At 42.0% G+C, this 16632-nt stretch overlaps 1 protein-coding gene across 1 annotated transcript; it reads right to left on the bottom strand.

The window, feature by feature from the left end:
- Positions 1–2338: 2338 nt before the first annotated feature.
- Positions 2339–16632, bottom strand: epha2a (eph receptor A2 a). Its single transcript, XM_040159544.1, is given in 17 exon segments — positions 2339–3145; positions 3582–3737; positions 4392–4585; positions 4893–5042; positions 5229–5438; positions 6111–6172; positions 6282–6467; positions 6561–6686; positions 6796–6848; positions 7121–7223; positions 7340–7517; positions 7651–7778; positions 8663–8995; positions 9105–9260; positions 13366–14002; positions 15510–15577; positions 16413–16632. Coding segments are annotated over 17 exon segments (3069 nt in total). The 3' UTR covers positions 2339–3036.

Below are 16632 nucleotides of genomic sequence, written 5' to 3'. Positions count from 1 at the left end.
TTAAGAATTTACCTGCCACTCAACTGTCGTTTTTAACCGAAAGCAAAAAAAGCTGCATTAAACAGAGGAGTTACAGCTTTTAGTGCATTTAAGACCTACAGTTGCAGCAGAGTAGCCCGCTCTGTGCCTCTCAATGAATTGGTATACATTTGGGTCACGAATGTAAACATTTGTTTCAATAAATATAATTAGTTATTGGTCTTTCAATTTTTATATGATAATAATTGGCTAATTGTCAGAGAAACAAACGGTTATCTCTGTGGCCCAAATGTATGATATTACACGAGAGGCACAAACTGGCTAGCAGCAGACGAGCTATTAGCTTCGGTCGATGCATTCGTTAAAGTTGTGTACATTTATTTAATCTATTTTTAACAGGATTCTTCGCATCGCTGTTTGTTCTTAAATGTCACACCAAGGCAACAAGCGTCATCGAAAATCAAATTTTTTCTAAAGTGGTATTTGCAGTGTTGGTGGATTCAAGTGGACTGGATGGGGTTTCTCGTATTTCCCTCCGGTAGTCGGTGAACGGTGCATCGTTTGATTCCTTCGCCCGCCGCTAGAGGACGCTAAACTCCCGCGTTTCACAGAAGAGTCACTGAGTGGTTCAGCGCTGAGCAAAACAGCAGAACAACAAAAAATCAAGAAGAAAAGACTCAAATACAGTTCGATATTTTGTTATTTGAAATGTGGAAGGCAGAAGGCAGAGAACGAGGACTAAAATATACCCTGTGAGCTCTGACGGTCAGGAAGCCACTGCTCTCCATGGACATGGTCACAGATGTGGGGTCCCCATCTGATGGAAGTTTGCATCGGTGGGGAAACGTATTTGTGACTGAGCCATTTTCTCCCAGCCACATGCCAAAAACAAAGATTATGAGAAGCATAAAGGAGTCAGAAATTAAACCAGGAAAGGATCGTGTCGCTTTACACTTCACAGACCAGGGGCGCCAAAAAAGTCATAAATCACAAGCACGAGATAACACTTGTAAAACTTCCAAATTTATACTATTTCTAAATTACAGTTTTTTAGTAGCATTTTACCTCAACTTTCAGGCTTTGACTTAAAATTTTGCAAAATTTGAGATCTTCTGTAATCCAGCCCCTAATCCATTAACCCACTTTATTACTTTGATTTCATTAATTTAAATGCTGTCATTCATCCCCTGCTACCATCCAGGCTGTGAAAAATAGCATTCAGTCCCATAATCGCAGTGCTTATCTTCAAATTACAAGTTTACCTCACTCAGCTGTCCAATAACTCACTCCTTCAGGAGCAATATCTCTGCTGTTTTGTAGTTTCTATACGGATTACATCTGCCATGTTCTACACCAGGCCTGACTGCATGGCTCACCTTCTCAGCATGGACCTCTGTCAGGTTGTCTGAGGTTGTGATGATCACATCCTCTGGAGAAAATTCACTCGCGTCGACTCTGAACTGGAATGTGTCTCCAATGACCTGGATCTTCCCTGTAGGAGATGAATGTCCTGTAACATTCAGTTATAGCCTGTAAAATTTGATGACTGAATAATATATATTATATATATGATAATATATTGATCCTGAATCTTCATAGAAAATATCTCGACATTTTCTCCATACAGGCTGAGGAAGTGAATTTTCTATTGCCGACTGTCTTTACCATGCAAGAGAGTTCATTCTCTTCTAGTGAATTCTCCCTTGTCTCTGATAAGTGTCGCTGTTTACGAGTCTTTTATAGGCCAGTGGGAGCTTGTGGGTGCCGTGTGGGTGTGGGTGTGGATGTGGCAGGGTCCCCGACTGATTCAGCTGGACTGGAACGAGACACAGATCGTAGATGTGTCAGAACTTTTATTGAACTTACCTCAAGGGGTCCAAAATGTCTAGCCACACCCCTGACTGGGAGCCTATGGGTCGTAGTGTTTGTGTGTGAGAAAGGATGTGAAGGAAAATGCAACAATATGACGCAATGAAGTAGCTTTTAGATAAGATTTATAAAGAAATTGGGCTTTTTCTTAAGGCTGTGTAAGGTGGAAGTGTCTAAAAAATGACACTGTACCCTTATTCTGTACCCAACCTTCGGGGGGGTTTAATATGTCTGAGTGGAAGTGGTATGATGGAGCATAGTTGTGTGTAAGTGTGACATTCTGCTCCACCTCGGCAAAGTCACTGAGGTTGATCAACTCCATCTGGACGACAGGCGTCACCAAAACAATCTTTGTGAGTCTGTGCTGCTACGTGTAAGGAAAAGCAGGCAGTTAGATAAAAGCCATTCACAGGGCCACGCCGCGAGCACGGCTGTAAAAACAAATACACACTCACGACTGCCGAGTACAAGGGAGTGATCCAGTCACAGGCAACACTGATTTTATTTAATCATAAAAATACACGGCCTGGCAAACATGCGCCACATCAGTTATTTCTCATGTAACAAATTACATAAATATAAAATAAAATAAATATTAAATAAAAATGGACAGTTGTATTAAGACGTGGTGTAAACAAACAAATGATTTAAGGAAAATGCATCGTGATACAGAGACTAACTACAAAACATAAGAATGTGTGATTCTTTGCCCTGAGTGGAATAATTATTCCAAATTTAAAAGCAAGTCTCATTGATCACAAAAAATGTAGCAAAACAAACTGATTTAAGGATCCAGAAACACTGCCAGGATAAAGTGAGTGCTTGGAAGAAAAAGCCCTTAATCATTAGAGCCTTAAATATTTCAGTCATTCAGTAAATACAAAGCCAAGCACTCCCACATTGTCTCACATTTATTTACTACATCACATAACTTGTTTATGTTCAACATATGAAACATTTTTACATAAAGATAAATTATTCCTCTTCTTTTATCATAAAGTACATAAGTGTTTTCAATCTCAGTCCTTTCTGAGTGGCTTGGAGGGTCCTCTTCAGTCATGCAACACTGTGCCAAAGGTAAAAAAACCTGCACAGTAGCTCAGTTTCATCCCCCCACTTCAGGCCCCCATCTCCATGAGTGAAATGGAACGGTTGGTCTGTGCACTTTGATTAAGAGGAATGTTTAGATCAAACTGCAAACACGCTAAGGGAGCTAGTCTCGTCTTTCAGGCCCAGGATGCTGTAGGCTATCCTCTTCATGTGACCGGGAAGCCGCACTCCAATATTCCTGATGTCTCTGAAAGGAAAAGATAAATGATACTGTTTTGAGTGTGATGAAAAACACAATATCGACTCCCCAGACTGGGGTACTTGTACCCTCGAAAAGATTGAGAAGTACTACATGAAGCAAGTGGATGCTTAAATGGTTGAAATATGTTGCTAAAATACTAATTAAACTGTTGAATTGACCATTCAGTTGTATGAAAACACGGTCATTTTATATAATTTGCAGTGGTAAAAGGCTGGATCCACTGCTGTAGAAGTTATGGCAGTAGAGAGTAAGAGGAATGACATGGGCAGAGGCGGAGAGGTGTATTCCTGCATCACAAACTGGATAACAAATGTTCAAGCTGAGAGCTCAATACTTCCTCTGTGTTGCACAAAATGTGGCGTGGTGCCAGCTGCATCAGTGCAGCGTGGCAGAGCTGCACCTGTGCCATGTGTGCACTTACTCATGCCTCAAGGCGAGCACCTGCTCCATGGTTGTGATCCCCGCGCGAGCGAAGCTGTCATTGTACTGGCTCATTTTGATGGACTCCAGCCACTCGGGCACCGACCTGAACATGGTGCCGTCACAGCCGCTGGTGCTGGGCAGGCGGATGGACACGCTGTGTGGAACAACGTACAGTATACTTAAGATTACTCATTATCATTTACTGTTACTTTATGTGCACCGAGGGAATGTGATGATGTCTGAAGAAGAGCGATCCAGTTTTACTGTCAGCATACTGCAGATCGGATAAAATGTGTTTCAATAACTTCTAATCTTCTGATGGCAAATACCAAGACTAATACTGCTCTGGTTAAAGAAAACTTGGAATTCAAGTAGAAGATTCACCTACTTTTTAATGTGCAATGTGTTTTTGACGTAATAGTTTGACATTTTGGGAAGTTCGAAAGCAACTATTTGTGGATTTATGGAAGGCTGCATTCAGGACTATTTCTTGGCCTGGAAGAGTCGGCATGCAACCAGCAAAGACTTAAGGAAGTCACCTAGCCAAGAGATAGCCCAGTATGTAATCCCCCATAAAACAGAAAATTGTTGTTTTCACCCTTTGTATTTGTAAGTGTTAATATGTTTATTTCCCCATCTATTCCTTTAGAGCACATAAATTTACATACGTATCTCTTGGTTTATATCACTGATTAAGGCAGTTGGAACATAGGATTTCTCTTCAATATTCTTATATGACCTTTTTTTAAAAAAAACAAAAAACATTGTTTGTCCAAAACTTAAACATAAATAAAAATAATGTTCATACCGTGGATCAAAGTCAGCTATGGTTTTCAAAGACTCTGGGCTTCGGAGCAGTTTGTCCAAAATGTTGACGATGTCTGAGAAGCGAGGTCGTTTGGAGCGGTCGTGCTGCCAACACTGGAGCATGAGCTGGTAGATAGCGGCGGGGCAGTCCATCGGAGCAGGAAGCCTGAAGGCCTCATTGATGGCCTTCATGACCTGAGGAAGACACCAGGACAGAGTGAAGGCAGTGCTCAGATTTAAAGCAAATTTATGGCTGAAGTGACAGAAAAATGGTTTGAATAGGCAGCAGTCCAAAAAAGTGCTGTGCTGGTATGTTGATGTTAACAGTAAATTTAAAGAGGATGTTGGGAAAGTACGCTGGATGTCAGGCAACCTTCCGTCGCTACCTACCCCGCACAGACTCTCAGTGGTAATATACATTAAGGTTTGACCTACACAGGCCAAAACAATCCTTCATTTCAACCATTAGAGTTGGAAAGAAGATGTGACAGATGAAACATACCTCATGGTTGCTCATGTCCCAGTAGGGCCGTTCTCCAAATGCCATGACTTCCCACATGACGATGCCGAAGCTCCACACGTCGCTAGCTGAAGTGAATTTCCTGTATGCGATAGCCTCGGGGGCGGTCCAGCGGATAGGGATTTTACCTCCCTGACAGAAGAAACACATTAGCGAGATATGAATGGAATGGAAATACAAGGCGCTGAAAGACCAACAGTTTAGATTGGACACTTGAGAGTAAAAATATCAAAAGGCTGACACTGGTAACTAGAAAAAAATAAGGGCTTTTCTCTTTTGCTGTGCTATTAAGCTTTGAAATGTAGCATTAAGACTTACTCTGGTTGTGTAGGTGCCCTCGGCATCGTCCTCCAGCACACGCGACAGCCCAAAATCAGACACTTTACACTCCAGGTTGCTGTTCACCAGGACGTTTCTTGCTGCCAGGTCACGGTGGACGTAGCTCATGTCAGAGAGGTATTTCATGCCAGCAGCTATTCCATGCAGCATTCCCACCAGCTGATAGGAGGGAATCTCTCCATCACGGTCCTAAAGGGAACAAAAATGCATGTAGTTTTAAACTTTTTCTTACACTTTATTCTTAATTGAGTTTTACTGTGCCATAAATACCTTTCTTTGTCTTTTTTTTCAACTGTATGTACTGCATATAAATAAAAGCAATAGTTTGACATTTTGGGAAATATAGTCTTTCGTTTTCTTGCTGAGAATTAGGTGACAAAATCTATACCCCTCTCATATCAGTCCAATTTAAAATGAATGTGGAGCCAGAGGATGGTTAGCTTAGTTTAGCATAGCATAAAAACTGGAAACAGCACATAGTAGGCGGAGTGACTTCCTAGGGTCTCCACTGGTTGACTGGGAACCCATCAAGATTTCAGAAAGTCACTGCACCAGTAAAAAGTCCTACAACCCCAATAAAACCACAACTTTTTTTTTTCATCACTTCTTTTTTTCAACATATTCCTCATCATCTAATATGATACAATAAAAGAAAATATAAACAAATATAATTCCAAGTCCCTATGCATTATGATTTGAAAAAAAAAGAAAAAAGGATGGGATACCCAACCTAAACAAAAAGTTGACTGAGGTTTTTGAGTTTTCCCCCTTTACTGAGTTTCCAAGGAAAAAAAATATTAGGTGTAAGTCTGAAGCTAAAGTCATGTGACCCTCCCATTCGCAACAACAATGAGAACCTACCTTCAGATATGTGTCTAGAGCTCCGTTCTCCATGTATTCAGTCACAATCATGGCATGCTTGACTGAAAATTAAAACGAAAAAATTTGGATTAGTGAAACCAATGTATAAACACAGTTGATCGAAATAAGTTGTGAATGGCTGTTTGACTTCTGTCCAAGGTCACGACTCACATTTGGTGACAACTCCCTCCAGGCGGATGATATTCGGGTGCGAGAACTGCCCCATGATGCTGGCCTCGCTCAAGAAGTCCTGTCTCTGTTTCTCTGAGTAGCCCAGCTTCAGGGTCTTGATCGCTACGGCCACCTCTCCTCCCCCTGGAGTCTTCATCGCACCCCGAAACACTTCCCCAAACTCTCCTGATCAGGAGATGGACAGCAGGAGGGAATGTCAGAAACAGAAGCGCACTGAGGTTTCATTAAATGGAAGGTAAATGGTTTAAAAACACTTACCTACACCGATGACTTTTTGTTTGCTAATAGCACTCGGGTCAATTTCTGTGACAAACTTTTGGATGGCAATATTAGGGTCCTCATACATGTGTGGATCAACGTAAGTCTTCAGAGGCTTAAGCTGATCTAAAGAGGAAACAATGACCAGAGTATTAGGCTAAATAACAACTTAATAAACTGTTTCATCAGTAAATAATACTGAATTATCATTGTATGTACTGTGTGGTTTTCTGACCTGTTGAAAAGTAGGGATCCTCTGGTCCTCCCCTGCCACGAGAGCTCAGTCTCCTGAGGGGAAAATAAGACCAGTCACTACAGGATAAAACAGAATACAGTTTGGCTTTTGTAACTGCAGGTCCGTCCCGGCTGAAAAAGACCAAGGCTGCATTCAATAAGAGCACCGGCTATTACTCATAAACCCCCCCAAAGCTGTCATACCAGAGTATCCTCAATTTACTCGAGCTTATGGCATGTAATGACACAGTCTGCAGTTGTGTAAATAACATTTATCTGAATGACACAAGGACTGAATGTGGATATGAGGGGTGTTTTTAACCAACCGTTTACGCAGCAGCAGGACGGCCACCACAACAACCAGAATAACTGCTACTCCAACTACAGCTCCCATCACCATGGTGGAGTTGTTCTGGACCTGAGACTCAGCTGTTCAAAATCACAGAAACACAAAGATTTATCAACTCAAGGATGTGAAATAAAAGTTTATACAGAGAGACATTTGAGAAGCCTTCATCTTCTGTAGATTTTAAGGTTGCTGGTACCTAATGGCGACGTATGAAACTCATACTCCATGCTGTAGCTGCCAGGGCTGCCTTCAGGACTCAGTGCCTGGACCCTGAACATATAAGTAGTGTCTGGTGTGAGGTCATTAATCTGGACCGAGCTTTTCTCCAAAATCAGGACTGTGTAGGTGGTCACATCACGCTCGCCATCGACATCCTGCGAAGAGAAAATTAAGTGTGCACGTATTAGAATAGTCCTTATCTTAACCAGAACTCACTCAAAAGTTTTTTTAAAAATGTCTTACAACAGCCTAAGAAAAGACAAAAGAGAACAAAGCACTCTGTCTTACTTTTCTGCGGTACATAAGCTCATAGCGATGACTGATGTGGGCCGGAGGTCTGCGAGAAAGAGTCCAGGACAGAGACAGACTGGTGGGGCTGCGATCATCCAGATGGATATTCGTCACCTTGGGGGGATCTAATGGTCGGTGAGAGGCAGAAAGCAAAATAATGGTTAGTGACTAATCACAGTCTTTGGAAAGGACACTTGGAAATGAAAGCCTTTGGTATTCAGTGGGACAGGTTGAATTCCTCTTTGTGTAGCAAGTCCCACTGACAAATACAATATTACATGAAAAAAGGTCCAAACATTTTTGTCACTCCTTTAACCCTAATGCTCTGTTTGAGGTTCTGGAGACACCAGACCTTATTTAACAGCTCAAAAAACATATTTAACATTGTTTTATCACCTTGATATTTCCTAATACTTCCTAATTTTATGAAAACTGTTTATAAACATTATTGTGAACTGATGATTTCAGAAGTCTGCTACATAAAATGATACATCACAGCTGTAAAACATGATTAAATATGTTCATACGCTCTATATCTGTGATTCTCGGTGACAGCACTTTTTACATAGCTCTACTCCTCCTAAATAGAGATTAGATTAGATTTCTGTTGTTGGAATTTAGTTTGTTCATTTAATTGACATTTCTGTCTGACTTTTTGGCGAACAAAATGAACATATACGTTCAAGCATAGTCCATATAACAAATAAGACATTAAATATTTAATGTAATAATAAATATTTCAAGTATTTCTGTATTTTTCCACCTTTATCAAATGTTCAAGTTCAGCTTGTGGCAAAGGGAAGGGTTACCACCACTTTTCCACATAGTGGTTACTGAGATCAGAAAAATAGTTAACATATATTTAAAGGGAAAAAAATGGTTGATCTTGTAACTAATTTTTATTTTTTAAAAATACAGATGTAAAACAATAAGGAAGCAAAGCCAATGCCACCAAACCAAAGGTTAAATTAAAGCAAAAAGAACAAGCTTTACATGTGACCAAGCTCACCTGTATAGTCCAGAGCAGTGGTAATGGTCACTATGGGCCTCTCAGTGCTGTGCTGGGACACGCCACTGTGGGCCTCCACAGTGAACGTGTAGTTAAGATGAGAATCAAGGTCAGCAACTACGACCATGGTGTCTTGCAGGTCTGTAGGGCCTGGCTCGAAATGGACCTTTTCGCCACAGGGGACGCACGAGGCTCTGTCACAGTGCTCGCACACAACACTGTATGTGAGGTCACTGCGGCCCCCGGTCACCAGCGGTGGGCTCCAGGACAGCTGCAGCTTGCCCTCAACTGACAGGGTGGTGGAGGTCAGGTCACGAGGGGAACTGGGTGGAGCTTGGGGAAGGAAGTGGATGACAGAACAGTTAGCTCGGTCCTCCAACCTGCCTCTAATGTGTATAAAAGTTCCCTTTTTCGGTAATATGTCATTGAGTGGGGTTGTTACCAGAGCAGGCAGATGCTGGAGGGTCTGAAGGGGAGCGGAAGAAACCTTCCTCACATTGACATTCAGTGGCACCAGCTGCAGAGGGCTTGGTGTTATCAGGACAAACCTGACATAACTCGCTCGACACAGATGGCTTGAAGTAGCCTGGCTTGCATTCTGAGTGAGAGAAAGAAGATGTGTGTTAGTTTAAGCATGACATGTAGGAATAACTGTGAAACAGACAATCACAGGAAGGAATGACTGATCAAAATGGAAACAATGAAGCTGTCTCTGTAATACCAGGCCTTTATACCCAACAGGAAGCATTTGTTGTGAGTAACCTATAATCACTGAGTCTTTTTATCCAGAGGAATGAAAAGGGATTTCCCTGACGATCTGCCTCCACTTGCCTTTTTCGCCTAGAGGACTAATCTCAGGTCACAATGCTAGTGTCAACCGGATGACAGCAGAGCATTAAATCCATCAGGTGGTCTGACCTGCCTTTCCCTTGTTAACTTTCGGCTCATATTCTCTGGCAGATAATATTTGTGTTTTTGCCAGAGGAAATGGCACCTTGGACGCTGGTGGAGTGCCTTGATGGACATTTCGGCACACAGATAAACAGCCTTCCAGGGCATGGGAGGTTAATGAACATGCAGACGGGACAGAAACCAGGACGCAAGAGCTGCAAGTCAGCCTGTGGCTGGTGTTTCCTCCCTTTCTTCCTTCCTTCCGTTAGCCCCCGACAGCAGTCACAAATTACAGCATGTGAAGATGAATAGATGGTGGACAAAAGAATCAGGAAAGAGGAAAAGCTGTTGGAAACCAGTATGATTTTCAGTGTGTTTATGGAAACAGATGCACATACTTTCTGGGGTGATAGAGGCCTCAGAGCACAGTTTAAAAAAAAAAAAAAACTTTAAAAAGAGTGGATCTTATGAAAGATCTCCTGTCTCTGCTTTCATTCTAACTGTCTCCCTAGGGAGCAGCCTTTCATGTGGCCCCTGTGCTGGTGGCCGAGAGAGGAGGTCGAGTGAACCCTGAATTGAAGACGTGGTCGTGTTACTTCACCACCAAGGCTGAAGGACCTTTGCACTCCGAGTATTGCCACAGTGGAGGAGAAGCAGCAAGTTGAGTTGGAGTAGGAAGGATAGAGATGAATGGATGGGGGATGGGGGTAAAGGTCTGGAGAACCAACAGAAGTTCTCTCTGGGGAGTCACTTGGCGGCAGTGGGGGTGTAGTTGAGGTCTTTTCGAATAAGAAAAAGGGGCCAGCGCATTGCATCTTGAGCTGGAGCAGCAGGACCTTTGTCACGTACCAAAGAAAGTCCAGCCCTATTCATCTATTGTCTCTGAGATTGGACAGAGCGGTGCCATAAATATGTTGCATTACTAATTATACAGCTCACGAATGGCGGCATGTATGCAAGGCATGAACACAAACATTGTTGATGCAAATTTTGGCAACGATGGAGTCTCCTTACTGCTTTTTTATCATCATCAATAATTTTGTTAATCTAAAAAAAGTTGAAATATGTTTCTGAATCTGGTCCAAAACTTTCATTCATTAAAGAAATTTTTATTTTCACTTGTTGACTGAAATTGTGCTTCTTGCTCTCTTTGACTAAAACACACATGTGAAAAGGACTTATGTTCCGCACCGGTGCATCTGTTAATTGAATCTGTTTTCTGCTCTTTGTGTCGGCCCATTGTTCTAATGAGTGGGAACACGGATTAGGGAGCTCGTTGCGTGTGTTAACAACCGGATGAAAGAGCAAAGGGAGGCAAAGCGGGGCATGTCATTGGCTAACAGCTGTCCTGTTGCTCTACTAATCCTCTTGACTAAATTACACTCCACACCTAACTAAGCAGCCACGAAACTAACCACCCTCATGCACCAACTGTCGACTCACTCCCCACCCTCTGACTCCAACCAAGGACAACCTGCTTATTTGTGTCAGTCAGCATTCCTCCTCATCTCAGTTTACTTCCTTTTCCCACAACAGTTGGGCTCTTCAGTGGAATCCACATGCAGGCCATGACCCTCTAAGGATATCACTTTCTACAGTTAACGTAAAAATGGGAATGAGGCTATTTTACATTAGAGAGTGGGCTGGGAGAAGCTACAACATTGAGTTTTACTTATGTAATAAAACATGTTTCCTGCATCCTAATAATCACGTCGTCCTCCTGACTATGGAATCCCAGTTTTTTCTAGTCAAATATTTCCTGTATTTCTGCCCAACAGCTGCCTACCAACTTCCGTTTCAGGTGCTCGGCTCAGAGTCCGCCAGTTGTCAGGAACTTCAAAGTCTAAAACCTTCCTCTGCCTTAACTTCGTCGCTTATTCTGACTTCATTTTTACAACCTTTGTACAATATTCACTCTATCAAGCACTTATCTATCAAAGGTATATAAAATGTAAGGAAATGGTGACAAATACTTTTTTGTCTCAAAGCCCAAGGCTTTAGGGAATTCAAATGTCTTGTCCAACCAACGATCAAAAACACAACATTTAAAAAAGCTAGAAACAATGATGTTTTTTGCTTTGCATGGTAGAAAAAAGGACTTAAATGATAAATCAGTTATCAGAATAGCTGTTGATGAATTTTATGTCGATCTGCTAACCGATTTATCGCTTAATTCTTTCAGCTGGTAAGAGAGATCTGCTCATTCATAGGAACAGACTCCACGAGGAGACCAAATTCTGCCAGTCAAGGTGATCGGACCATCGGAGTCATAAACCACAGCCTGACTCAGTCTAACCTCTGAAAGGTGTGTCGGCCTCATCCCTGTAATCTGCGGTTTCTGTCGCCCTGGCAACTGACGCAAAACAAATACTTGTGAGGAGAAGACGCACCACTCAGGTAGTCATTCTGACACATTCACACGGCCCTTCCTTTAGTCAAACAGTGCTGTAGGTGACGCGAGGGTGAAAGAATTCCTTTCAGAAATCCCCGCAGCACACTGTGCCCTTCCTCCCTCCTTCCTCTTCTCTCTGTACCCTCTCTCCTCCCACGTTTCCTCCAGACAGTTCAGCACACCACACCCCAGAATGCCAAAAGACAGGCCAACTTCTACACCAACACCGGGACCACATACAGTACGAACACCACAGCTATGCGCTCTACTGTACACATCTGTGTTTTTTTTATAGGCCTTCCATATGTTCTCACAGGTCTTTCTCGAGGACTTTACATACTGCAAAGTTTTCGCATACTTTACATTATTCAGAGAGTCAATTACATGAATAGACAAAAGCGCAAAAATTCAACAGTATGTTCCCAAATTCCCCGTTAATTTCAAATATATGTGTCTCTATTTTTATTCCTATGATTTTAAAAACCACCTGCTCATAAATTCCCAAACGGTTAAAAAATTACAACCATGTCCCCTGAAAGAAACTGTTCCCCTATTTAATACCACATACCAATACTATACAGTATGCGATATGCACTAATCTTTATAGTACACAGTTTTGGCAGCTAGTAAACAAAAAATGAATGTACTTTGCTATTTTCTAATTAACAATAAATTATAAAAGGCATGTGCTGACATACCTCAATCAAACAGACTTTGGAAAGGTACTGTAAACTTGAAATTTGGAAGCTTAATGTTTTACAACGATTTAATACTCATTAGTTTCGGCTCTTGGGCACTGAATTGTGGGACAATAGTGACCATCAACACCGTGTTTAAATTCTAATCAAATTTAGTATCCATACAGACATCTTTGAGTATACTTTTGATAGTTTAACAGTGTAAACACACAACAAACTCAAAGTCTACATAGAACTGGGACACAGCTTCTTGTACTGTACATTATCACCTCCAGCCTATCCATAAAAGACCGCTGCAGCCCAGCCCCATTCCTGAGTCCTGAGAGAAAGACGGTGGAAAGAATGTGCTTTTGGCCAACAACAGAAGAGATGATGAGGCACTGAGGGGAGTCTGTTGAAATTTCGCCAGTGAATTTTATCCGTATCATATGGAGAAATATGTGGTTGCCTCAAAATCTAAACAAAACAAACAGGTTTAGACACCTTCCCTGTTTCTTCCTTTTTCCCCATCCCCAGTCCTGCTGTACCTGACCTATCTCCAGACAGATATGGAGTGTTTTTGCAGCAGATCTCCAAACAACCCAGACACAATTAAAATTCCTATGCGCTCATTCCTCACACCTTGACAAAGTAGTGGCTGGAGGTGTTTCATTTACTACAACTCATATAGCAACACATACACATCTCAGTTGAGTGAATGGCATATTTCTGGCAGTGCTTACCTTGGCAGGAATCCCCAGTGGTTTCATAGCCTGAAAGACACTGGCACTGACCCACGGGAACCACCCATTCACCCTCAGCTGTGCAGTAGATGCGTGGCGTGGCCTGACTGACAGCATTCTCCACACAGGCTCCCTCCACCTCCCTGAGAGCATCCGCCACCGTCTCTGGGAAAGCCGCCAAGCTCTGCACTGTGGATGGGCATGTCTTGTAGTAAACTCTGACTGAGAGTAGCGCCACACAAGCGCCCATGTCCTGAAAAGCCAAGTAGAAGCCCTTTCTGGAGAGAGGCCCCACGGGCCTCGTTTCTGTGTTGACCTTCAGCACACGGCCCCGTGTGACCTCATCAGGAGCAATGGTGGCCACTTTGCGGAACTGCCCTTTACGAAAGTTGGTTCCCACATCGGCATCAGCCTCTGAGATGAAAAGGTTGAAGGTTTCTTTGCAGGCGACTGAGGCACCGCCAAATGTGTTGCAGTCTCGCACGACGAAACGGAGTTCCACGGAGACACGTGTTGTCCCCGGGCGCCGCTGAATGAATGTTGTACGTAACCAGTTATCCTGCTCTGTAGAGTCTATGCTACAAACACTGTAGGTATAGAAAAGTGAGCCATTCACCACCGTCTGGACTATCTCCCACTGTAGGACAGAACAAGACAGAGAGCGGAGAGGGATCAGTTTAAGGGGCAAAAGTCACTGATACCAGACTACAATCATGAAAGGAGAAAAGGCATTTTTTCAGGGAATAAGTAAGGGGTTCAGAAGCTTTGTTCTTGCCAAAAACCAGTTTTATTGATGAGACACCTCTTCTTTCATGGTGAGTGAGAAGCTCATAAAGTGCAGAAGTGAGCCAGAACCTTTTTTCCACATGTTAAGATTACTGGCCTGGACATGTGCTGCGCTCACGACGTGTGTGGTTTTCCACTAACACTCGGGGGTTTATGTGTGTGAGACACACATAAATCCAGCAAACACTACTGTGGAATACCAACTAACATTTATGATAGTTAAATTAGCTTTATAAGCACAGTGCAAAGGCATGGCAGCAGCACAGGCAGCAATTAAGAATTTTTAAGAGAGGGAGGCAATGACGAGTAGACAGATTAAAAGCCTCTACTTCACATTAAAATTTAACACCTCATATGTTAGCAGTACTGGTGTGTTTCAGGGACATCAACTGTTGTAGAAAAGAGAGGCAAAATCATCACTATTAGCTCAAAAAAGTTAAATTGGTTCCCTTAGACTAGAGCAGCACTTCATGGCGCTGTGATTTTCATAGTTTGACATAATATATCCTCTATATTTTGGCCATATCCAATACGGAACTTCTGCAAATCACTTGTAATTACTTTCTACCTTCCATTGTCTACTCAGACCGGTTATACTGTATTTAGAAAATAAGCTTTTAAATATGTTTGCTTAAGCCACGACTACACTTTGCAAATAATCATCTCTAGTACACAAATAAATGCATTTTAAAAGTGTGAGAAACCTGGATCAGAACAAAGCAAAGTTTGACAGACGAGGGGAAAATGCTTTCTGATTAAGGAGTATCCTTACATTTTTGAGAACAGTCACACAAGAAACATAGCCCACACAGTGGAAGCTGTCATGTCCTGTTGCTTTTTTTAGATGGAAAGCCACTGAACTATAGATAGAGGGATGGTTCTCCACACACGGACCACTCTTTCTTTTTTTTCTTCTACTCGTGTTTTCCTACTGTACAGGTCTTCCTGCTACTGTAATCTCTCTATCCTCAGAGAGGAATCACGAGGAGAAACATCTTGAAATATAGTTTTATGGTTTAGTGTTAGGATGAAAACAATCTACTGCTATTGTGTAAAATGCACTTTGGTACTGTAAATTTAAATGCGGGTTGATCCTTGACATTTTCATGGCATTCAAAAGTTCTTTATGAAAGGACAGCGTTAACACAAGACCAGCTGAGCTCGGCCAAACCTCATCTAGCTGCCACTCATTCCAGGGAGCAGCAAGAGGCCTCGGCTATTGTTGCTAAACAGAATTTAAATTCTCACGTGGAGTAATCTTCAGCGGCAGTTTATTTATTTGTTTTCAGACAAAGGAGGACAGTTTCAAGGCTTGAACCTGAAGTCTTAAAAATGCTTGTTGAGGTATAAATACTCACTCCGTTCTCATATGGCAGCGTCAACCACCCCAACTCTGATCCTGAAGCTCTCATATCCAGCAATACTTCTACAGGGACAAACAGAAAAGAACATATGACATAGTTATAACAAGCACAGGAGCGATGCCTCAAAGAAAATACATACAATAATATAATAGACATGTAGCTATTAAGGAAAGTCACTACACATTAACAGACCTAATATACCTCTGGCACAAACAGTATAATATAGTATTTTTGTTTATAAGGCTGTAAAAATAATTAGAAATAACTATCATTTGATTGTACAATTAAATCCTCTGCCTTGATCTCCAGGGCCAACAGCTTAATGGGGGGCACATGCCAGGCTTTGACAGTTTAATCAAGCATGTCGGTCTGATTCAGGACTTCATTGACCGTGTCCTCCAGGTCCAGCATACAGGACCAATAATGTATGAGAAAGGCGTGGGCAGTTAAAGTGCCATGACGAGAGAAACACATGAATCAGTACCACGAGTGAAACAAAAAGTCTGACATGTTTAGGCAACTCACAGGTGGCCCCTTATCCCTTAAGTTGACAAAGGCGAGAAATTGCAAAGTAGAAATTCATTTAAAAAGAAAAACAAAAGTTAGGGAAAAAAGACCATCTGAGCTTTTTGATCATTTAAATCATTCTGCTGTTTAGACAAAGTTCAAATAGAAACAGTAAAATTGTACACGTCACATTGTTTTCTGTGTTTTAGCTGAAAAAAAAAGAGAGAACAAAAAGTCCTATATATATGAGGAAAATTAAACTTGACGATGGCTAAAATGTTTAAGCAGGAGATTCCAACCTCCTGACTCATGAGGTGCGGTAAAGCCAAGCTACACTTTTATTTCTTTTTAAACAACGTATTTAAAAAGAAAAAAAGAAAAAGGACTTACGTTCTTTCGACTGGAGGCTGATAAATACTTGGTTGGTGAATAAAAACAGCGCTAAGCTGACCCGACGGAGCTCCATGTTGCCTCAGGACTTTTACAAAAAAAAAAAAAAAGGTGCCTTATATCCCAGAGCCCGTCTGCTCTCCTCCGTCTGTCCCGCACCGGCCCCACTTCTCCAAACACTTCACTCTACCGGCTCACCGAGCACGAGCCCGCAGCCCAT

This window comes from Xiphias gladius, chromosome 21 (genome assembly GCF_016859285.1).
Source record: "Xiphias gladius isolate SHS-SW01 ecotype Sanya breed wild chromosome 21, ASM1685928v1, whole genome shotgun sequence".
NCBI classification, from domain to species: Eukaryota; Metazoa; Chordata; class Actinopteri; order Istiophoriformes; family Xiphiidae; genus Xiphias; species Xiphias gladius.
The sequence above is the reverse complement of the archived record's forward strand: the minus strand, read 5'-3'. Positions and strand labels throughout refer to the sequence as shown.